Below are 24,148 nucleotides of genomic sequence, written 5' to 3'. Positions count from 1 at the left end.
GCCATCGACAGGCCGGCCAATAAAAAAGATCACAAGGAGGCGGGAACGGTTTTGCCGGAAAAAAGGGTACACTCATCTCCCAACTGCTCTGTCAATTCAATTTCTCCTCAAAGACACCGAGCGGGTGCCGGGACCGAGAAATGGCCTGCGCAAAATAATCGTAAAAAGGATCCCCACACCCAGCCGAGGGTGCCTTTGAACCTTGGCCACGGCCAGTGGCCTCCGCCGGGCCAGATCCTTTCCCAGGGTCCCGCCAAACAGCGCTCCCGTTTTAATTGGGAGAAAAGATGACTGGGGTTTTTTCCATTTTCGGCGCCGAAAAGCCCGGGAAAGCGTTCCGGGGACGCAGTGTGAAATTAAAAAAGGGAGAATCGTTAACAGCCCATTACGTTGGAATTTGCTAGTAACAAACAGATGTTACAGGCCGGCCCCGTTTCACCGAGGGCTAGTCCCGACTGTTCCTGCTGTCCGTTGCAGGGGTCAGCTCTGGTCGCCTAATTAATTGCGATAAACATCAAACAACGATTCCGATATATATTTAGTGAACCAGTGACACTCCGGTGACCGGGTTTCGGTGACTGTGTTGCTGGCTGAAAGCTTTAAGCGGCGCAACAACAGCAACAACAAAAAACACATTGCTATTGGTTCAAATCGCGTCGCATTGCTTTCGTTGGGGTCATTTGACCGGATCGCATTGCAAACCCATTAGTAGCGGCGGTGCCGGTGCGAATTTGCAATAGGAGAACGGAGCCGGCACTCAACCCATTATCGGCCGGACTCATTAGATGAATAATTATTGAAGCGAATTCAATTACAAACCCCTGACGATTATCTTCAGATCCTGGCCGAATAATTGCAGGATTTATCGCCAGCTGGGCAAACATTTAATCGATAGCCGCATTAATCTCGAACCGCTTTTCTTTGACGTGGCCTCACCGAGGGTTGTCGGTAATGAATTCACATCGGGATGATTTAGCACCGTCACACGACATGCGTTAAATTTGCATGCATTTCGTACAAACAATCCATATCATACCACGGATTTATGCGTAACAGTATTGCATGATAAAAACCCAATCGGTTAACACAAACGTCTGCAAAAGATGTGAGCTTTTCAACGTTTTCTTTTGGAAACGAATTTTTAAATTGTCGATTAACAGCGCCCTCTGGTTGTCTTTAATGGAAGCACCCGCTGGTTGTGCGCCAGAGTAGCCCCCGGTGTTCGCGCACAGCACGAGTTGTCATTTCGTACACAACAAATCCTTCTCGCGGCGATGATATAAGACGGGATAGCCGGATAGCCGTTTGTTGTGCCGCCCGAATCGAGCCGGAAAATGTCGTTTCCTGATAAAGAGACCCGAGAAAAGTGCTGGAACACCCGGGATCAGTACTGGGCGTGCCTCGATAAGTACGCGCCCGATTATCAGTGTACATCGCAGGCCCCGGAACCGAAGGAATGTATTCACCTGCGCAAACTGTACCAACAAGGATGCCCGGCCCAGTGGGTAAAACATTTCGATCGGAAACGGACGTACGACCAGTTCAAGCAGAAGATGGCCAAAGGATACGAACCGCTCAATGGTGAACACAAAGACAAGCCGTAACACTCCAGGTGCGCGTTTAACACTAGTGTATAAAATAAAGCCAAACGCTTCTGGGTTTGTTAGTGGAAAACGTTATTATTGCGAAAGAGTGACATAGACTATGTACCGAATAAAGTCCTGTTGAAGGACTACTCCTACCTAAGACCACCACGACTTGCCAACATCATTGCGTTCCTCTATCGAAACTATGTAGCGTCCCGGAATCATCACCAGCCCCAGGTACCGTTCCTCGCCGCCGATCTCGGTGTATTCGCTAGTCACCTGCAGCACTACGTTTGCTTCCGCGTCCGTGCAAACGAAAAATCCTATCAATATTCTACCATCCGTCATTTTGATGCGGAACATGCTGTTCAGCCAGGTTCGCAGAAGCTTGCGCTTCGGGTCGGTCTCGGTCGGTTCCACCGATTGAATCTCATCCGTTTCCATCTCTGCTAGAGGCATTAAACTACCCGCTTTTGTGCCCTTTTGATTGCTGGCGGTGCCTTCTGACTGTTTTGTGTCTGTGTCGCCTTCCAGCCTTTCCATTGCTCCGTCCAAAACTTGTTGGTATTTCTGCATAACCAGTACTCTTTAAAATAATGTTTGGAAGGGTTTGAAATGCCTTGACTTACGTTCAATGCTGGATCCACGGCGGGGCTTTGAGTCAGCGCTTCTTCCATCCTTCCTGGCTCAGGGTTGGCCTTGCGAACGCAGCAGCAATATCAAGGTAATATAGAATCGTTCGAGTAATTATCGAATCCTTTCTACCAATGGTGGCAGAATTTAAAAAAAACAGCGCCGCAACTTACCTCCTGTAAGCCAATATTCTGGCTCATCTTCAGCAAACTTACAGCCTTTGTTTACTTTTGCCGAAAATGCATTGCAAAAAAGAACTGCCATTACGTTTGACAGTTCTCCGTAAACAAACGGCATGGTAGCGCCAATATGCGCCGCTGCGGCCACTGTATGAACTGCTAGCTTCGGTTTTAAATTTAAACCCCCATTGGCGGTTGCCGATAAATTTACGACAATTTTACTTAGAGTTCTTTCCTTTTCCACTTTCGAGAACGCAACCCATTCCGGACAGGACTCAATTCCAATGCTCCAACGCTTTATTAAATACAAATGAGCGAAATATATCTGTATTTCTGTCGATAACTATACACTAAAACAATCATATCATTTGCTTAAAATAAACAAATTTTACAATGGGAAAAATAGCATTCGTTCGCAGCGCCGGGACGGTGAAACTGGTGTGACGAAGCCAATGAATGCCCTGAGCCCTGAGTCCCACTTTAAAGCGTTAGGCACTATCAAAAGCCGGCCGGCCGCGTTCACGATCGAAACGAGAGGCAACAGACGCGAGCGTGAGTAAAGATGACACGTTCCCATGCTTCAAACCTAGCGAAACGGAAGAAGGCAAACGAAAAGGCACAAAGAAATTCTGAAATCTGTCCACGGTCCCCGTCGACTCGTCCCGTGGCGTCGCGTTGGCGTGGACCAGAGCGGTGACTAACGTCGAGTTAGTGCGTGTGTGTTCGTCTTGTTCGTTCCTTGCTCCAAATCGGTCCGGGCCTGGACGCTCAGACGCTCTGTATCGGTTTCGGGTTCGTCGTGCGGTTGGCGGAAATCTTCAACGATGACCGGCACGGTAGCTTCACCTGGAACTTGCTGTTTGGCACCGACAGACAGTAGGTCTCACTGGGACGGTTGTCGTAGAGCGCCCGCTCGATGACTCCCAGGGCGGAGGTGGTCAAAACATCCGCGCTGTATTGCGTCGGAACGCCTTCCTCGTCGGAGATTGCTGCAAGCGAACGGCAACGATTAGCTCTGGACACTCGGAAGCGGCCCACCGCGCGGCCACTACTTACTGTACGGGACCGGTGCCTTGAAGAGTGACTCTGCCGGTACTCCACGCGAGTCCAGTGTCACCACACTAACGCCGTAAGGTCTGAGTTCTTTGCGCAGCGCATCGGCACATCCCTGGACTGCGTTCCGGGTCGCCATGAAAACCGTCAACCCATCGTCATCGTTGCCGGAGCCGAGCAGAATGAGCCTACCACGGGTTGGCCGCAGCAGTCCGATGAAAGCCCTGGCAGTTCGCAGACAGCCCATCACGTTGTTCTTGAACATGTTCTCCCACTGGAGCGAGTCCTGCGAGTCGATTCGCCCGCGGTACACCGAACCGGCCGTATTGATCACGGCCAGAATGCCCCGCTCGCCGGCATTCAGATGGGCTCCCATCGACTCGGCGGCCTCCCGCAGCACATCCTCGCGCGTCACGTCGATCTTCATCGGCACCACCGAACCACTGACCGGGGCGTCCGAGTTTTCCCGCATCTTCATCCAGCCACGCAGCAGCTTCGCCGGCAGCGACTCCATGGGGTCCTTCATACCCGCAAACACCCGGTGTCCCTTGCTGGCGAAAAACGTGCAAATCTACAAGGGAAACGGAGAAGTGGAACCAATTAGTGTCCGGTAGCGCGGCGACAGCAGGACGTGTGCCATACACAATCGTCTAATTAAATGTGTTTGTGGAGTTTATCAAAACATTAATTTTCATTTTACCACCCCGTCCAGTGGGTCTGGCGCATCTCTCATTCACCGCACGTCTCGGAGAAAGCACCCGGGACGTTCACGGCGTGAAAGTTAGTTTCGATACACGTGTGGGAAGCCGGTAGTGGCCGCTGAACCGAAGGACCGAGAGAAACAACAACCCACGAGAGTGGGGCTTACCTGCAAGCCGAGGGCAGTGTCCGCGCAGGTCACCAGGATCGATCCCTTCTGGATGCCAGTTTGATCGTCGCGGGTACCGCGCACCTTGCACAGCAGATACAGCAGCAGAGCGCCGGCTATCGAGAACAGGGCGATCAGCTGGATCGTCAGCACCAGCGCGGTCTGGACCTCCATCGTGATCGCACGCTAGCCGATATGGTGGCCTCCGAAATTTTCACCTCGTTAGAGGGCTGGTCGCGCCGGTGAAAACCTGCAGAGGAAACAACATCATGAAAATGCAAACATCTTCCAAACGAAGGAGCGAAGTTTTATGGGTAAGATCTTCGGGGCCTGAGCCCAAAACCACACGAGGACGTCAACTATCGTCTTCTCCCTCGGCCGGGGGGGGGGTTTCATAATTCGATTCCACATACGTCGGATGCACCACAGACAGCGTATTCGTCCGGTTTTCCTTTTTCCCGCTGCCTCCCATTGGCTGGGAATAATTATTTTTCCGCTTCGGCCAGTCATTTAATTTATCGAATTAACAAAAAGCGAAAGTAGTTGGCCAATCAAACCCGTGGCCGATCGTAACGCACGATCATCGCAGATTCATCTCGCGCATACTCGCAAACCGCCGGAAGCAGCCGGTGTTTGTGTAACGTTTGTGGCCGTTGCCATGTTGTTCGGGGTGCATTTTTTCCTCGGTCACGTAGGTCGTTGCGGTACCCGTAGAAATTGACCGGTAATTTCGGTTCTCGTGAGCGACTGAGTGCAAGAAGTAAGCGTTACATATTTCAAACGCAATTCGAATTTTTCAATCAACGAGCACTCAAAACTCCCCAACAACCACACGAGTGACGTAAAGATGGATTATTCACTTTTCGCCAAATATTGTCACGGTTATGCGGATTTGTTGTACAACAAACAAAAGCAATTTGGCGCGGAAATCGGTTCGGACGGGCAAACATTATTTACGAACACCACGAGATGCACGTGCGTAACTTATGGTGGCCGCTTTTTGGGGGGACGTTACGAGTTGTGAGTTACGACCGGTCAATAAGATGAAACAGAAGAAAAGCGGTTTATGAATTATTAAAAGCTCGTCAAGCTCACCGCGTAGGCCCGGTCCAAACGCGCTTGCCGCCAATAAATTTGCTGCAAAATGATGATGGTCGAACTGCTTAGCAGCGCGACCCGACTAAGTCGATACGCTTCGGAGCGTTCGCTTTTCTTATCCGGTGGCCATCCGGTTCATTTTAAGCCATGCTTATGTACACTTCCACCCAATCGACCTTCACGTGACTTCCAGTCTCACTCGATCATTCCTATGTGAGGAGGCTCTAACGCAGCATCGGAACGTTCGCGGACCGCGCAGCACCCGGCCACATTTCAATGGATCGTTAAACTTTTCCGTCTAAGGTGACGCCGCTCGCGAATGCCTACCATAATCGAGCATTGTCTCCCGGTCCGTCCGCTCTCCGACTCGCCAGACAGTCAAATCTCATTTGAAATTCTATTTCCTCCTCGAGAATCGCCACCGCCGCAGCCACTGAGGGTATTTCGAATCGATCGTCATCGGGCGAGGCGATATGAAATCATCAACCGCCAAGGTCACGGGAAACAAGGTGCGCCATTCAGCCAAGGGTGCGGAGTAGGAACCAGCTCGTCGGAGATGGGCCAAAGACTGCATAGAATCGAAAATTTCACAACGACCACACCCGGAACCGGATGGTGGTAGAGTTAGTGGCCGTTTTGTTTGACTAAACGGCGAAAGATGGCGAGGGAATCGGTATGTGTCAGGTTCAACCATTATTGGCAGAGGCTTACAGTTAGCCATTGGTTACACAGCTTTCAGAGCACCGAAGGACAGGGTGTCCCATAGCATTCTGACCGCAAAAAAATCGAATAGGAGAGTACTTTAACTCTCGCCTGTATTATTATTTATTGGTAGAACTTTATGACACTCTTGATCTTAAGTCCCTGTATGTTATAGTATGCTTGTCTAGTATTGTTCATTAGCTTGTAATCCACGACATTGTTCTTGGATTGATAGACCAGAGTTATTACATGAAAAGGTCTCTAGGGTCGTCATTGCCTGGCTGGGTTTGTTCCAACGCAATAACATACTCAACTCTACAACTAGGTGTGTACTACGCTAAGTGCCTGAAATGTCTCTAAAGTTCTTTTTTTAATCAGCTTTACGTTTTTATAAAGCCAGTTATTCGAATTTAATCAATTTCCCACTAGCCCATTTATTCAAACAACCAGCTTGTACAGCTTTTGTCGCAATTCCGTTACCATCCGGTGCTCCGGTAACAGACGTAATACTACTTGCCACAGCGAATGCCACTACAGTCACTAATGCGGTTACCCAGTGAAGCGCACAATGTGCTCCGGGGAGGCCGACGATTAGCTGTTGCCGTTTCAATCCCCCGACAAAGCTCAGTCGTGCATCGCTCGAGGAGCAAATCTGTCCTCGGTGCACTTGTGCATCCGACTGCACCGGGGGCCCCGTGACGGCCGCGAGAGACGATCGTGCGAATATGCTGTTAAATTGCTTCTTCTCCACCCCACTCGGTGCTCCATTGCGTCCATTGCGATTTGCTCTGCGATGGCGACGCTAAAGGCTCCGCGTCACCGGCTTGTTCCACGCTCGAACGGTGCGCGCCACGAAAAGCCATTGGCACGGTGTGCATTTGGTTGAAACAATGTCCCACAAGTGGCCACAATCCGTGAGCGACTGCGGCGTACCGAGCCCATCCATTTCATGGTTCCGCGGGCAGGGATAATTCGAGACGGGTGAGACAAACGCCGGGCGCGACGTCCCCAAAGTGTCACCATTTTGCGCCAAAAAGGTCACCCCCTTGGATTAACGCTTGTCTGACTATTCGTAATTTTGCGGGGTTTTGATTATTTTTGCTAAGCAAAAGCTTGCCTTCAATTAAAGCGAATCGCTTCAAAGACTTCAACGCATTTGTTTAGGGAATGCACGCACGACCCTGCACGAGCCAAAGGCTTGGGCAGCCGCGGCAGCATCGCCGGCGACCCCTGCCACACGCAGCGGTGCATGTTTACTACGCAAATCACGCACGTGCACGCAGATCCACTTCCACCGCTCCTCCGCAGGGCCCGCTCTCAGCTCGCTCCAGTTCCACAAATCGCTAAAAGGGCACACCAAAGTGGCGGCCCTCTGTTTGTTTAAGCTGTTCTTCGAACGGCGTAACCACTTCACGTACCCCCTCTTGAGCAGCCGCTTGACCAACTTTGGCGGCCATGAATCGATCCCGTACTGTAGCGCACCACCGGAATGCCAAGCGGCCAAACGACGCCTGGTCGCCATTAAAACAACGCACAATTTACGATCGCTCTCGCGCGTAGGGAAGTGGCACGCTGAAGTAACGGCACGCCAAACCAGCGAATGCCGGAATCGGGCTCGTCATTCGTAGGAGCCAACGCTCGCTACCAAGAGGTGACGCGTCCGAAGAACTGCGGAGTATGCAAACACCGACCCGCGAACACACAACAAACTGGGCTGGGCGAGATACGCGAGGCTCTTGCCTTGCCTGGCCGCTGTTCGAGGTCTACGCAACATAAGGGTGTGGCTGGCGGCGTCGTGTTGAACTGGTGCCGCGCGGGGCCCGATCGGTGAGTGTAAGTGAGATCACAGCAAATAATGCTTACACGATTACCGGCCGCGTCTCTCCGGTGGGGTGCGGTCATCCGTCGATCAACAACCTTGCCCGCGGATCTCTCGCACCGCCCGTGTGTATATGTGGCCGGCTCCGGAGGAATGCGGTAAATTGCTGCGCACACTAATGGCCACGCAGAATGGCCGCGGATTGTTGGATTGAGAGAAGGAGGGAGAGCCTCCGGCACCGTGGCATCGCGGTGGTGGCAAAAGGTGCTAAAAAAGACGAATATCAATCTGTTGACAAAACCCCGGGTTCCAGGATGCCCGCCGAACACGCAACGTTTTGGAATTCAAATCATTCAGACGGAAGCGCGCACGGTCTGGACAATCTTGCCAACGGATAACTGTGGGGTGCTCTGTGGGTTCGCCGCGGGCTTGGCAGTTTGGGAGTTTAAATTTTATTTATGATCCTCCCGAGAGCGTCACTTTAAGCCAGCGGCCCCATTCCAAGGTCACGGTTGGTTTTGAACATTTCTTCAGAGGCTCTAGACGCTAAACTACGCTTCACTTGAGTCCTTGGCACATTCTCTTTTGCCTGGCGTTTATAGCCCGACGCGCTTCGCAGGTTCTTGGCGGTGCGAAAGACATAGCCCCGCGGGTGGTGTCCGTGTCATTTAGAACCGAATTAATGTGTTTCGGAATGATGTGCTGATGAAAGGAAGGGCATTGAGAAGTGCCCTTGCGAGCTACCAAAGGAGACACGCAATTATTAACCGACCCGATGTCCCGCCACTCGACTCAACCCCTCCCCGGAACCCGCTCATTGAAGTTGATTTTAATCGTTAAGATTATGCAATTTATTGGCATTCGAGTTGGAATGGCTGGACCTTATCAAGCGCAACGCAAGGCCAAGCCTGGCAGCGAACCGGACGTGATAAGCGAGCATCTAGCGCAGGGCGGCGATATGCTCGCTGTAGTGCCGCTTGCCGGACAGTTCCCGCAGTCGGCCGGCTGCCTGTTCGGCCGTCAGATCCCGTTGTGCTTGGCACAGCAACTCGAAGCCCACCATGAACTTGCGCACCGTCGACGACCGGAGCAGTGGCGGAAGGTAGATGGCGTGCAGGGTCCAGTGTCGGTCCGCCTCGTGTCCCCCGGATGCCAGCTCCGCCGTCGGGGCACCGTGCCAGCCCATGCTGTACGGGAAGGGGCACTTGAACAGATTGTCGTACTTGATCGTCAGCTCCTTGATCACGATCGCCAGATTGTTGATCTGCTGCAGCGTCAGATCGGAGATGCGTTTGTTGCCGTTGCGCGAGATAATCATCGTTTCGAACGGCCACACGGCCCAGAACGGAACCACCACCAGCCAGTCCGGGTTTTCGATGACCACACGCTCCTGCACGGGACACGGGAGAGACGACAGCGCGATCATTAGATGCCCGGTGGCTGGCTACTTGTTCAACGTTACCCTCTTGGCCACTTCCTGCTTCACGTAATCGTCCAGTAGCGCGGTTCCGTGTTTGGCGTAGTATTCGCGCAGCTTCTCATCCTTCAACTGCGGCTCGTTCGGCAGAAACGAGCACGCCCATATCTGACAGTGCGGATGTGGATTCGAGCAGCCCATCGTGGCGCCCTTATTCTCGAAGATCTGCACCCAGCAGTAGCGCTGCGCCAGCGTCCGGTACTCGGCTATCCAGGCATCGATCACGTTCCGTATCTCCTTGGGTGCCATCAGGGGGAGCGTTTTGTTCGATTTCGGGTGGAAACACATCACCCGGCAGGTTCCCCGGGCCGGCGCAACCTGGAACAGTGGATCATCGCTCGGTGCCGGCTCGGGAACGTCCTCCAGCAGGGCCGGAAAGTCGTTCGTAAACACGAACGTCGAAGTGTAGATGGGGTTTTTCTTGAAACGGCGTGCAACGAAACGAACCCACTTATTGAGCTGCCGGAGCCGGAGATGACGGACGGACTTACGGTTCCATTCGCGCGGGTCACTCCGGGACACAGCGGATTGGTCGGGTCAAACTCTGGCTGGTCGTCCGGTGGCGGTGTTTCTTCCTGACCCGCCCAAGGCCGCTTCATGCGATGCGGACTAACCAGCACCCACTGGCCGCTGAGCGGGTTGAAGCGCCGATGCTGGTGATCAGTCGGGTCGAACATTTCACTGCAAACTGTCCATCGCGCCCCGTGCAATGCAAACAAGAGTGTGCAACTTTTAATCGTCGTTGATAAGCGGTGACAGTTTGATAACAACTCGCGCGAGCGAATCAACAACAACAACAGAGAGAGGCACGCGCATCAGTGCTGCCAGTCGGTACGGAATTCAGTGAGCTCCGGAACACCGATTAAGAACCGCTCGGGAATATGTAGTTATTTGGTTCGGGTCCTTATCAAAAAAACGTGCGACAGTTGTCAATAGTAATGTATTACAATTGGAGCTTTCAGAGACGCACACGGTCAAGGTAGGAAGTGTGTCTGATTTGTCTTTGCCCTCCGGAACCATCGAGAGCGTCGATCATGGAGTTCTTGGTTTTTGTCTCTTTGATTTTTAAGGAGTGGTGATGGGATAAAAATGCCACAACGATCATCCATGATCTTCTCCAGTAAAGCCTGTTCTTCTAAAGAGTTGCCGACTGTAGGAAATCCCGGCTTTATCTTAACTGGTCGTACGAAAAGGGCTCTAATTCCGATCCTCCTCAACCAAAACAAGGCCCATTACCATCAGCGAGATGTTGGTAGGAGTCCTTTCGACAGTCATCAATCAGAAACCTCTCTGGTGTACGCGCTAATTAATTTCTTAAATCCGGTTTGCTGGAGACTAAAAAACCCGGGGGCTTCAAATCAGCCGACCGGTACCGTTCTGTTCCCGGACGGTTCCCCCCCAGAAACAGTTCGGCACACCGGATACCGCTAACATTAAGAGGCGCGTTGGTTCGTTAAGTCTTCGGTCCAGCCTTCTACAGCCGCTCTGCCGCGGATTGGGTAACCGTCACACATACGCCCATAGTGCACTAAAGCACCCAAAAGATAAGATACACGGCAAGGGAGAGAAGAAAAGCTCGGCGTTCGGCGGAAATTAAGCAACGCCGCCGAACGTGATGTAATAAATTTTCCTTCCTGTCCGAACCGTGACACACACCAGTTCCAGCGCATGATCCTGCTCTTCTTCATGGCCGGTACTGTACAGAGTGAACGACACGTAGAGCGCTGTTGTAGTAAGAAAATCTAACTTTAATTACTTGGGACTCCGTCCAGATGCTGGTGGAGTCATCGTATTTGACGGTGCGTTTGAAGTATATTGGTTTCGAGAGGGAAGAATCAAACGACGATCCGGCTAGAGGCTTATGCCCCTAGATTGTTCGTAACATCGATCAAGACCCTACCATGCTATATAATGCACACACTGTCATGGAGTGTGTTACATCCAAAGGTTACGGGTATTGCAGCAAAGCTGGCAATAAATCTACATCAGCCATCGGGCACGGACAAAAGCCTAGCAAAAACTCCTATTTCAAACAGGTGTACCCAACAGGTGTTCGTGTCCTCATCGGTGACAGGTTAGCAACAATAAAAGCCACGGCGATGGCGTAATCGTGACGGCGAAAGAAACGGACAACCCAAGCCATACGCTAGAGGGACCGATGCACAACCACAAATCGCACTAATCGCCAGGCAACGCCAGACATGCATCGGACCTGCAGTGCTAGTGCTTCTACCCATCAACCCCAATCGATGGGACAACCCAACATTGGCCGTTTGAAGCATTGCAACAGAGAACAAAAAGCGGGCGATTGATTTGGGCCCCCATCGATAATGGATTTTCGCTATTTTCTTGAACCGCCACCGAATCAATAAATGTGACGAGTGAAACCCCCATTATCATATATGCAACAGAGCTCTCCGGTCGGGGCACGTCCAGAGGCAGAGGCAAACGAATGAAAAAGGCAACCACCAAAAACAAACCGCGCGGCGCAGTGGCCAATTTTCGATTTCGATTTCGTAAGCTGTTTTCGTACGGCCCGGGCGGAGCCCAAATCGCTCACAGAGTCCGCCCGGCCCCCGGGGTGGTGGACCGAACCATGCGTATCGTCCGCGGCGTGCGACGGCCCCGCTGTACGCCGTGACGTCGTCATTGGGGGCCGTTGGCCACCGCCCAGCGGTTGTGCAATGTGGCATAAAAAGGCTGCGTACAGCGAGAAAGCGACAACTGACCCCCGACGTTACACGAAGGAATCACCTTCTGCATACATCTTCAATCGGTCAACCGCGAGGTTCGAGACGAGTGTCCGACTCCTGCTTAGCGGGGCACTGCTCTCTCTCCATCTTTCTCTGAGATCGATGTAGCTAATGGAGCCACCGGTGTTTATTAAAATAAGCGCTACGAAGGGGCGGGTTCGAAGAGTGGTTTACGATTTCTCTAACGCTAGCGTCACTGAAGGCTGCCACGCGAGAGGATTCGACGGAACAGCTAAACATCATTAGACTCGGCGTAGCTCCAATGGTCATAAGTGTCCACTTTTTGGCACTGTTTTTCCACCGATCACCAATTGAAAGTCCATCGATTCGCGCACCCTGTATCTGGAGCACCTCACATCGTAAGGCCAATTCCCCCCATTCATCATCATCATCATCATCATCAGAGTTTGCGGGCTGCATCTTCCGGTTACATAAAGATGACGATCATCATTTTCACCATTTTCGTTGGCCAAAAATGTGTTGTTTTCGATTTTCTTTCGATCAGCGAGGTCGATTGAAGAGTAATCCAGAAACAGCCGGAAGCCGTGCCGTGATGCCGACAGGAAGGAAAGTGAAAGGTCCGTTCCACACGCTCAGTAGACCCGAGCGATTAGAAGTGTTTGGTTCAGTTTCACAATTTCCAACGCTTTTCGTTTTCGCCCCAAAGTCTCACGATCGGTCAGATGTGATCGCTCGCCCAACAGCCACCGGGGGATTGGTGAAGCTTCAAACACCGCATTCCTCGGTCGGTTTCGATTGTTGCGCAGAACCTGTTGCTAGCTGGGCCACGGGAGAGAACGCGAAATGCCAAAGTTGCCGTGTGGGGCCACCTTCATCTCGATAACGGTCAGGCTTATCAGGCTGAAGCTGTCCAACCTGTTTGGAGAGTCTCGGCCGGTTCAGCCACCGCCGCAAACCAGTCTTACCACACGACACGGCAAGGACTCGCCGCTCGGAAAGGTCGAGAACTAGGGGGCTTGTTGTATCCAGAGGTACACCAAAAGTTAGTCACCATTCTCCGCACGTTCGCTGGCGCGGTTCCAAATCATGCGAAGGCCATCGGTACGAGGCCAATACGGTGTGTCGATTCCTTCCTTGTCGTCGTCGCCGTCGTTTTGGAGAGTCGTCATAAAGTGAACGTGAGCATACTCTACCCGTCCCAGCGACGCGGGGACATTTCGGTCAAAATCGAAAGTCCCACAAAAATGCGTGCTATCAGACATGGCTCGACCTGTCGGACATGGCCGAAGGTAAACACATACCGCAGCTTGTGGTGGACGTTAAATTGGCGCACCAGCAAAACGCGACGCGCGGCCAAGACGCGTGTGGCACGTGAGGTAACCGTGAAGTTTATGGCATGTCTCTCGACGGGCAGGGGAACATTTTGGTTTTACTTGACTTGTAGTTAAGATTGGCTCCGTTTCGGCTGGTGAAAGTGGCAGTGGCTCGACGCTAATGAGCTTGAAACAAGATCTCGCCACATACACGGCCGAAGCTGTACTAACAGTCGCCATTGTGAAGTCCTCCGCAGAAGATTCGATCTTATCCTCTTGATCACCTTGTTCCGATTTACTACACGGCTCCGGTTGTGGAGGGTTCTAGTGTTGGAGGAGCGCCAGAGACCTCCACCTCGAAGTAGTGGGGCACTCGAATACAACACTGAACTTGAGAGAGCCACCGCAACCACCGGTTGCCATTCAGACTGTGAACGGCCGCATGTGACTAACGATCGTACGATCGTGGTGCACCTTGCGTTACTTCCACACCGCGCGGCTGACCGGCTCAAGTTCCTTGCGGACGCGAGAATATGCCGTGCCGCAAAGCAATTAGCGGAGGTTTGTGGGTTATATTCATACACCTATAACCCGTGCCACCATTATGTGTGGACGACGTCTCAACAGCTCGCCCTAACTTGACGATCACGAACTCGACTAGTTCGGCGGTCATGAGGCTCTATTCGCCGGTGACTCACGGCGCGGTGTTATGCAACGAACGTGTAAAATGAGTTTGCTAGAATTGGATCGTTAGGTTCGATGGTTTAATGGTCCTAGCGACAACATTTTAATCTGACCTGTCAGTGAGTTTAAGGTGGACCTGAGCGGTGCAGTCCTTTAGAGTCATGGTCTTAGAGGTGGTTTGCTGCGTAATTCCAGGCTAACATAAATCTGATCTCCCTGAGGAAAGCCCTCCCTGAGGTAGCATCGCGGTTTCCAGCGAATCTTGCATAACCTCACCATCGGGAAGCCGATCGTCGGATTCCAACGAAGGAGGGCATGAAAATGGAACCACACGACGTGTTGCCACTGACGCCTGCCACAGAGACTGTCGCTCGCTGCTAACGTGTGGATTAGCTACAAAAAATGTAACCATTACGCTAGGCCTGTCGATGGTTTGTACTTTCTTTTCCCCTGGCTAGACTTTCGCGGTCTGGCCTCCTCCTGATTGCCTGATTTACAATCGGATGCCGAACCTCTTTAGATACGCGCGCTACAGTTTAGAATCGTGTAAGACCAATGTTTGGCAAGCTGCTCAACAACCACTGGATCACGGGTCTGGGCACGGAACGGGCTTGATCTTGGCAGATTTCCCGTCCGACCGACGGCAGCGGCGCAGCACGGAACCGCGCTCCAGTTTCGCGCTTCAATGGAGCTCGTGCTGTGCCCCAGTAGTGCCTTCGTGCCTTTCGATGCCTCGGATCGAGTGCCTTGGCATGGCCCAGCTTTCCTGATCGCGTAGCGAACAACATCGCAAACAATTAGTGTGTGACCAAAAGGGCTGCCACCAGCGGGCGCATTGAGCTAATGATTTATGGTTATGTATTTTTTTCTGCCGATTCAACAGCATTAATACAACGATCGGGGGAATGATTTATGAGCACCGTTCATAGGCGATCGATTTTCGATCAGCTGCTCAAGATGGTAGAGTGGCCCAGGAGAAGTGGGGCGAGCACTTCCATACGAGCATCCCTTCTCATTGCATTTGAGAACGCCCTTTGTGGGGTGCGATTTAGAGAAGGATTTAAGAGGAATAGACATGGAACACCCTTTTTTGTGAGACTCTGGACTCCCTGTCCACAATCCGCAAATAGCTCGCAGAGTAACGATGTTGAAGCACAACAAAGCTTCGCTTCAGGGCCTTCGAAATGATTGGCTGATTGCAAGTCACCCCTGGCGCGCGACGTCATGGTTATGCTTGCCAATCGATGCCAAAGTAAAAGCGCATACAAATATGAAATGGCGAACGGCACGTGACGAACGTTGCAGGAATTCGATTCGCGGCGGACAAAAACGAAGAAAGTTGTACCACGGTGATAAGCATAAGCAATGCCGTCGATTACCGTGACGGGACGACTGATGTTCGCCCGGGACTTGGAAGCGCCGTTGCCGTTGTTTACTGCTCAGTTACGAGACGTATCAACGTGCCAGCCACTAATTAGCCTGCTCGTAGTGAAGGACTACCACGGCCGTTATCATATCATCGGCTTCGATTTGAAGATTTGATGGCCAATTAGTAGCTCCACACCATTCTCCTTTCTCCCTTGGCAGGAGTGGCGATGTCTTAGAGAAGTGACTTGTGATCCTCTACCTGGAGTGATGCGGTGAGGATAAACCACATTCGATAAATGTTAAACGCGTCTCCATGTAAGGCAATGATGTCTTCGTTGCAAACCCTAAAAAGGCCCGAGGATGTAGTTCGAATGTTTGGCTAATGAAAACATTGATCGACCGACCGAAATGTAGCACATCCTAAAGTGGCACACATTTGAAGGCACCGGTAGATCACGTCATCCGTAGGGTGAAACCTGATTCGAAAAGAACACATGTTTACCATCCGGTGGATCACTTTACTGTGCCCTCTGGCCAGGTCCCAAACAGAGAGAGAGAGAGAGAGATTCGTTATGTTGCTGTTACCTCGGTAAGGTGTGGATCGTCACGAGATCGCGACCGATTTGTTTACATACCCCTCAGGCCTTCGCAGGTGGGTGGGGTCATTGTCCAGCCAGTTCACACCCCCATTACGCAGAGACATACGGGCAACGGTGGCGGCACGGTTGCGTGCCGAAAGGAATCGAAACGCCACTCACGCCGCAGAACAGGTTCGCCGAAACGAGGACACACGGAGTGTCGAACACGACGACGACACCCCTTCGACAACTTTCACAAAATGGTCTTCGGCCTGACACCTGACTTTTCGGATGACGACACGATGGCCAGCTGAAGCTGGCTGAATGTTGTTGCGCTTCGGTTGCCCAGTACCGAGCACCAAGTGGACATTCTGCACACTGACCTTGGTGCGGGGTACGGTGGTGCTTCACTTGCCGAATGGCCAAGAAGTGAATGGCGTTTATTGAACGGTTTGGCACCGGATCGTGGACTTCGCGGGCACCTGCCTGCCTGGCCAGGATGTAATTGGGTGCTATAAATCATTCACAGACTCACGTTGGGTTGCGCGCGCGTGTGACGTTTTTGCACAACCAACCGGGGGCCAATTGGCGCAGGAAGAATGGACCAAATGTGCGGAGAACCCCTGCAATGGAAGTCCGAGAACGGGCGAAGGTACCCTAAATCTCTGGTCTCCGAGCCGCGGTGGATTCGCTCGGCTAGGCGGTTCGGCGCAACTGGACGAGCCGGCGAGCGGGACTGGCCACCAAGTGTCATTGTGCGGCTGTGTCCCAATCCGCAATAAAGGTGCAATTTACCGGTACCGGGCAGATGGTGAGCACCGCTATACGCGAGCGTTCAATAAAAACAGTTACCACGCGCGCGCCTCGCGAGGTTGGTTCGTGCGTGGCCAAGGCAATGTGGGAGAGACCACGGATCGTTTCACCGACTCGGACCGCTGACTGGCCGGACCAGCATCGGCATCGCGATTCGCCTGCGCGAAACACTCCGAGAGTGTGTCGCCCAAATGGGGAACGGAATGTGTGGGAAACTTGGCGTCAAGCTGTGACCCAAATGTTGTTTGTGACATTCGAACAATTTGTGTTGCAGTAGAACTGCGCCAAAGGGAGGCACTTGTCGGAGACACTTGCATCCAACAGTTCGCACCACCGTGTGACAGATGTTCACAACCGATCTTGACTTCGTCCAGTATGTTGTGACTCTCAAACCCACAGAGAGACAGAAGGAAGGGTTCTCAGGAGCTACGGTTCTACTTCCGTGGACTAATAGAATTGTTTTCACTGTTTTGCTTCCTTCCACAGATCCAGAGCTTGTGAGGCAAACGCACACCCTTTCATTAGCTCGCCGCACCCAACCGGACAACACGCAAAAACAAAGTCGATCCACGCGACTTCCTGGATCCGACGGCCCCTCCGTACCGGAAGTGTACCAGCCCTGCCGGGGTACCCACAACAGCAATGTTCCACCGTTGCCAAGCAAAATATGCGAACCAGGCTCTGATGGGGCGCCCTCGTCGTGAAGCCCGGATACGCCGTACGTTGCTCGAAACCTTCCAAACCGGAGTTGCCACCGAAGTGCGGCCACTCGATGATCGGGAACCGCACAGTTCCGTCGATCGCCGACGACCGGAGCCGTGGCGCACCCAAGCCAGAGCCAGAGTTGGGAGCCGAGCTACGGCGAGCTACAAATTGCTTCGCCGTCATTACGGCGCTTGCGCTTTCATCCGCGCCAACCCTTCCTGGCCTGGGGTGATGACGTTGGCAGTGTTTACGTTTCGGGTTATTTTTCTGTTCATGCTTTTTTTTCCCTTCCAGCCTAATATACCGATTTACTCGAGCGAGTTACTCAGCTTTGCGGTGTGCGAAAGCGAAAACGCTTTTACCTATTTCGCGCACTCCGGACCAACTCGTGGCGTTGCGTTGCGAAGGAAGCACCGTTTTCGTGTGCAATTACCGGTAGACCCGGCTCTTCGTGGGCAACGATAGATACCCCATGGCGTGGTGGCGTGCGCTCGACCATCGATTATTTATTGGCCACCATAGTTTATGGCCTCCACACGCCCTCGGTCGCGAGACCCTCGCTCAGGAAACGATGTGCATCGGTTGCTCGTATTATTCATCACGGGACAAGGGGACATTTGCCGTTCGACCCGCTATTTGATGCGGCCATCAGGCTACTACTGTGGCTACTGTACAAGCTGAAACCTAATGGAGGTTCGCCCGATGCCTTTCGATGGTTGAAGGAAACTACCATTTATAAATTGCATTTTACATTAATGCTTTCAGGATCGGCTCCACATAGTAGTTTATTTCTAGTTTCAGTTGCAACAAGAGAACGTAGAGGCAATGGGAAACATTTGAAACTATAGGTTCCCAAGGGGCAAGTGTTAACAGTCGGCCGGTGGCTCAGCTTCTGCCACCGATTCCGATCTGCTTTCGGCGAGTGACACAACTTTTCCACACGCTCACGCCCCGATCCCTCCGAAGCTCTGTCACGCGTCACTCGATCCGTCATGCGAAGAAAAGTCAATTCAAATAGGGAAGGAAATGGCTTACGCCACACTTCCGGACACCGAAGCCATCAACCGACTCTGGCGCACGCATCACTGACCGACGATGGGACGGGACGAAGAAAATTCCCACATGGCCTCCAACCGGTGCCGCCTGGTGTACGAGGACGCGTCCGCGCACAAGTCCGCAGATCCGCCATTGCGCGTGACGGTGCCCTTGGTCACGGTTGACGGTCACAAATTGGACACCGTCTTCGCTGCTCCGTCGAGTCGTCATCATTATCGTCGCCATTTTCACCCCCGTTCGTTGCCATTTTATTGTCATTGTCCCCGGGGCGGGCAATCTGTCGTAAGAAAGTGGGAGATCGAATCTGTTTTGGCGCCGCCACCAAAGTGATTGAAGACGCGGCGGCTGTTTTGCAATTATCTCGACTTAGCTACGTGTGAGTTCTCGGTTCGTTTTAAGACCCTTTTGGAACTGAAAACAATGCGTGTGGCAGCAGTTCTAGCATCCGGTCAAGAATTTCTAATGCTCTAGCAATGTTCGTTAGTTTCAGGACCAATTCTAATTTGGTTGGTTCTGATCCAGAAACGGTGGACTGCAAGGGACATTACATTGGACTAACTACAGAACTCGAAGATGGTCCCACAGTGAGGGACGGTACATTGAGATAGTGGCTGACTGATGTCTCGTGAGTGATCGGCCTATCTAGTATGGTATCATTTTTTTCTCAGGTCTAATTGTGTGCAGATCTAATCCAATTCCAACGAAGATCCAATTTCTCGATGTCTACATTTGGCATACCGATCCACGCCATGTTGCCCCACCCCTGGGGCCTGTGTTGCACTTATTAGAGCATTTACGAAGCCGCCGCCCCACAGACATTCTCCCGATCTCGCCGTTTCTCGCCCCGCAGTGTGTTGTGCCCCGTGTTTCGTACGTGAAAATTATCGCATTACTACCATTTACCGCCGCTTGCAGATCATCATCAGCCAATTCGGCCGATCCCGGCGCGGCGCGGATGATGCACATTTCTCCTCCATCGCCACCATCGTCTGCAGCGCAGCTCTTTCACTTGCTCAGCGGTGCATTCAGGCGTGCGGTTTTCGGAGAAAAGCCAGCCGGCCAGCCTTCCAGCTTTTCCTTGAGACCACCCGGTGCCGAGCCCGGACCAATTTCTTCGGCGATCTTCAAGCCACCACGCCCCACGTGAAGATTCGCGCGTTCAATACCGATCGGTTGGGTGGATGCGGTGGCGAAACCAAGCCCGTATCGAGGGCCTCCCCTCGGGCGGGGGTCGGACGATCGATCACACTCACCGCCACGGACAAACTAACAAAAAAAAGGCCACTTTAGAGCCAACATATCGGTGCATTTTGTTTCGTCTGGTTTATTGCTTCTTCAAAGTTTTCCTTTTTTCCTAAGCACCTTAGAGGGCCGCTCGTCACGGAACCAAGAAATTGATGCGCTTTTCCTTTCGCAGCGCGCCTCCGGGTGGGCTCCGGGCCCCCCGCCCCCACTCGGTTCCGGTGTTATGATCGTGAAAATTGAAACGGTAACATGGCACCGGTATCACTTGGACCTGGGACCCCTGCGCAGCCACACGCCGCCATGCCATGCGTCCCGGTGGCTAACCGGCGTCCGATTAGGAAAAAATTCGTTCCGTTCCGTTCCACGTCCCGCAAGGGGTCCGTGGACATCGACATCTTTTCGAGGTCTAGTTTATCCAATTGCCGCACTCTTGACTGGGTGCTGTGTGGAGACACAGTTTAAAATGGCCTTCGAGGTAGCTCGTAATGGATATCTCCCGGCTGATCCCACCAAACTGATGCACCTTTTCATGGACGAGATTTTCAATATTAAAGGGCAAATAACCCTACAAAGATACGTTTACATGTTGCGACCACCATTAGCTGTAAACTTAAGTGTAGCGTCAACAAAGAGAGTGACTCCAATATTACTCCTCTCGGGTCTCACCATCGAAACTCGACGACAGCCACTTCAAATGACACGACTTGAGGAACACATTTACACCCCACAAAACCCTGGGCCCAGGGCCAGTCGGAGCGCCCTCCGTCGAGCGGACGTTTGTAAATAAATTTTCTCCTTGCTCGTCTCGGATGCCTATTTATGCTCCCCGGTGTGTGTCGGGTGTCGAATTTCCTCATCCAGTTTGCGCCCCTGCACAGCGATTCGAATCGAGAAACGTGCTCCAATCGAAACGACTGAGGCGACCGTGGTCCTTGTGACAAACTGTGTTTTCATAATGCGGCCCCTGCACGAGCCCGAGGCCCGAGTCGAAAGTATGCAGCACAAAGCAGCTGGCCAACTGCATTGTTAATGGTTTTAAGGGGTTTAAAAAATTCATGCTCACTCCGTGGCCACGTCACGACATCCATTGCATTGGGCGTACGGTAGCCGTCGTACCCAGCTTTACGATGGAACCCCACGAAGGAACTACATAAAATTAGCGTCTTTAGCGGGTCGGCCTGTTTTATGGTGAGGAATGCACGTGCGCGCGCATGCGCAAGACACGAACCGTGTGCGGAGGCTTAGGCCGTCCACCGGAACAGGAAATACCGCCCGGGAGTGCGGTAATTGCCGCTAATGGAATATTCATGGCCCCGTTCGGTGGATCGCTCGTCAGGTATTTGTCTTGTTTGATTACTCTGGCCGATCGGGAAGAGAACCCCAGCTTATAGGCTGTTCTTTTTCGGGCTTGACCGCGACTCCAGAAAGCACCTGCATCCCGAGGCGCACTAATGGTAAGAAAATGGCTGTCAGCTTGAGTGTGGCCCCAAAGGCCAAAGCACCGTGGTCCCCAGCCGCATCGCTTCATCGAGGCGCAGGTGACACCAAAACTGGTCGGGCAACTTTTTTTTCCGTCCTCTCGTGGCCGACCGACTCCAAATGCCCGGATCGACGATCCGCAGCAGGCCATTCGCTTGGCGGCCATTTTTGCCAAAAGTGCCTCACGAAGTCTCACCCGAGGCGGAACACACTCTCCAATACGGGAGGATTCGAACACGGACAGCAACCGACCGAAAAACCGGCTCCGCTCGGGGCTACCGGGGGCTGCGTGGCTGAGGGAGAGCATATGTGGTCGCTGCTACTACCAGCGTTTTCGGATGCTGCTGCCACGCGCATGTCCTCTTCCGTTTAGGTTGGCAAAGCGGCGTAAGTAATGCGATTGTAATCTTTGCTTTTCTCCGATGGTTATCTCCGGTGGCTTGGCAAAGAAGAACCCAAACAAAGCGTGTAATTGGATTGTGCAGGTACCAAGAGCAGGATGAAACGTGGAAGTATTCGCAGCGAGGCGCCACGATCGAGTAGAGGTTATGCACAGCGCTTCGTTTCGGTGTAATGAGTCCCCCTTCCTTATTAGTAGACTTGCAATAGATCTTTGCTAAGCGCTCGTGCGTCAAAAGGCGCAACAAAAAAGTGTCATTGCGTCCGCGTCCGGGGCCGTGTCTGATCATTAGCTCACTCAATGGCCAACGCATCGCGGGCGCCAATTAGGAAAATGAAAACTTTATCGAACCGAACGCCAATTATTTCAGTTTTGTTTAACGATGCCGCTTTAAGGCAGCCCTTTCAGCTGGGCGCCCTTTCGGCTGATATCTTCATAGCACATACCTAAGGCAACGGAGTGTCCAAAATGCCTGTCCCCTGTGCGGCGGTGGCGACGCGGTGTCCGGCACACTGCTCCGCTCGGTATTGATTAGCTCCGGCTCGTTAACGATCAACTTTTTCAACTCGCACCGTTCAATCGACAACCCGCCAAGGCTGTGGACAGTTTGTTTTCAGCTGTTGCTGCTGCTGCTGCTGCTGCAAGCTTTCACTAGACACTCGACTACACCGCGTAAAGGCACAAATGAGTAAATCTTATTACGGAATATTAACCGATATCTTCGAATTCCACTGGGCGACTGCTGGTGACCGATCGTGTGCTGCGCGAACGATTGGCGACACTACTGACCGATTTAGGTCGTATCTCGTTTTCGCCACATTTATTTTCTACTACTTCTTCTTGCCGGCCACTTGGCCGTTTCTATTTTCCACTCCTCGATGTTTTTTCTCCTTTTTACTGTTTCGAGCACTTTTAGCGGAATTTTCTCAATTTTTTCTTAAATACTACATCGCAAAGGGGGATTGAACAATTATGAAATCGCTTCACCTCTGGTTCGCTTTGGCCAACACAAAATCACTGCCCCCAAGAGCCCCGTGTGTGCCAGCTAATCGTGAAGTAATGGCGCAAAAGACCAAGGGGAGAGCGAAAAAAGGGGTACAAAGGGACCGCGAAATATGAGAAAAATGGTGAGATGTAATAAAATATCTCCTCTACACGGTCCACGGCGGACCCACCGAGCGGTCTCTGCTACTGAAACCGAATATTTCGCATTCTTGGCACTTGGTTCTCTCTATCGCTCTTCTCTCGGTTTGCGCCTTACTTCGGGCGATGGTCACCGGGTGGACAAATGCTATCTTCTGTGGGCTTTTACGATTTAACTGTTTTTGGCTTGCTTTCTACAGTTACTCCACACTCAGCTACAGTTCACGAACACATTTCGTTGTGGCTATAATTTCGTTCTCCTCTGAAACACGCAATCGAACGCGATCGTTAAACATAGAGTCAACAGAACGCCGACGTGCCGCGGGCTACCACGCCATACCCAACATTACGGGCCGCCAAACCGCACCACCGTCCGGACTCTAGGGTTCCGAACCGATCTCTACGTATCGTACCACAACCGCAAACACACCGACCGATCGGAGCCACTGGCTCCCCTGGCTCTGCTTGGGAATTGGAAAACGGTCCGCTTCTCCGCGCGAACCAACCGTGTTGAACGCAAAACCTGAACTGGCCACCCGATCTTCGCCTCAGCTATGCTCGCATCGGCAGGGCCCCCCGACGGGACCGGCCGCGGTCCAACCCCTCCACGCACACATACACACCAGCGCATAAGAGCGTATACGGGCTCGCTTCGCGGTGACGATCCGGTTCAGGAGAAGGTTCGCAGGACACAACGGGTTGTATCGGGCCGGCGCCTTTATGCTGGAAATGAAGGGAAGCATAATTTGTGCGTGGAAGCGGAGCGCCGCGTCGATCACTTTCAAAGGGTGCTCCAACGCGAGGCAGAGAGCTTTCATGTTGCGATCGCAGCCTCAGGCTATCTGTCGGCCGAACGATCGTGTGTGGGCAGTTTTTCGGTGTAAAATGGAAACAATTTGGACTTTGGATTTCAACAGGGCACACAGCCGTTCTGTGAGTTGGCGACTAAACTTGAACCAAATCAACTGTCTCCGTCCATCTCGGAGATGCTCGATTATTCACAAGGCTCAATCGGTTATGCACCGGTTATTCAGAGCAAATAGCCCACCAATTCCGGGCACACAAAACCTACACCGCCCACCAATGTGTGTCACAGCTGGAGCCGCGGCGCGAAACAGACTATAAAATTGAGCCAAAACGTACCGAAAACAATCAATCTTTGGCCGCGCGTCTTGGGCAATAGCGACCGTTTGCAGCGAGCCGTTAAAATGGCCTAAAGTGTCACGAACGAAAAC

General features: G+C 52.4%; 4 protein-coding genes across 4 annotated transcripts; 1 reads left to right on the top strand and 3 right to left on the bottom strand.

Moving 5' to 3' along the window:
- Nucleotides 1-1,263: 1,263 nt before the first annotated feature.
- LOC131209773 (cytochrome c oxidase assembly factor 6 homolog) lies at nucleotides 1,264-1,740 on the top strand. Its single transcript, XM_058202909.1, has one exon. The coding sequence runs from the start codon at nucleotides 1,335-1,337 to the stop codon at nucleotides 1,602-1,604; it is 270 nt and encodes an 89-aa protein (XP_058058892.1). The 5' UTR covers nucleotides 1,264-1,334; the 3' UTR covers nucleotides 1,605-1,740.
- Nucleotides 1,662-2,465, bottom strand: LOC131209772 (uncharacterized). The gene is made up of 3 exons (XM_058202908.1): nucleotides 2,393-2,465; nucleotides 2,216-2,284; nucleotides 1,662-2,156 (listed from the first exon to the last, which is right to left on the bottom strand). The coding sequence occupies exons 1-3, from the start codon at nucleotides 2,417-2,419 to the stop codon at nucleotides 1,743-1,745; spliced, it is 510 nt and encodes a 169-aa protein (XP_058058891.1). The 5' UTR covers nucleotides 2,420-2,465; the 3' UTR covers nucleotides 1,662-1,742.
- Nucleotides 2,466-2,703: 238 nt separating this feature from the next.
- Nucleotides 2,704-23,423, bottom strand: LOC131212027 (retinol dehydrogenase 5). Its single transcript, XM_058205746.1, has 5 exons — nucleotides 23,254-23,423; nucleotides 22,217-22,433; nucleotides 4,320-4,569; nucleotides 3,455-4,022; nucleotides 2,704-3,387 (listed from the first exon to the last, which is right to left on the bottom strand). Exons 3-5 carry the CDS (start codon nucleotides 4,491-4,493, stop codon nucleotides 3,167-3,169), a joined length of 963 nt encoding a protein of 320 aa, XP_058061729.1. The 5' UTR covers nucleotides 4,494-4,569; nucleotides 22,217-22,433; nucleotides 23,254-23,423; the 3' UTR covers nucleotides 2,704-3,166.
- Nucleotides 8,772-10,103, bottom strand: LOC131212026 (probable galactose-1-phosphate uridylyltransferase). The gene is made up of 3 exons (XM_058205745.1): nucleotides 9,907-10,103; nucleotides 9,401-9,835; nucleotides 8,772-9,328 (listed from the first exon to the last, which is right to left on the bottom strand). The coding sequence occupies exons 1-3, from the start codon at nucleotides 10,090-10,092 to the stop codon at nucleotides 8,879-8,881; spliced, it is 1,071 nt and encodes a 356-aa protein (XP_058061728.1). The 5' UTR covers nucleotides 10,093-10,103; the 3' UTR covers nucleotides 8,772-8,878.
- Nucleotides 23,424-24,148: the final 725 nt, after the last annotated feature.

This window comes from Anopheles bellator, chromosome 2 (assembly GCF_943735745.2).
Source record: "Anopheles bellator chromosome 2, idAnoBellAS_SP24_06.2, whole genome shotgun sequence".
NCBI classification, from domain to species: Eukaryota; Metazoa; Arthropoda; class Insecta; order Diptera; family Culicidae; genus Anopheles; species Anopheles bellator.
The sequence above is the reverse complement of the archived record's forward strand: the minus strand, read 5'-3'. Positions and strand labels throughout refer to the sequence as shown.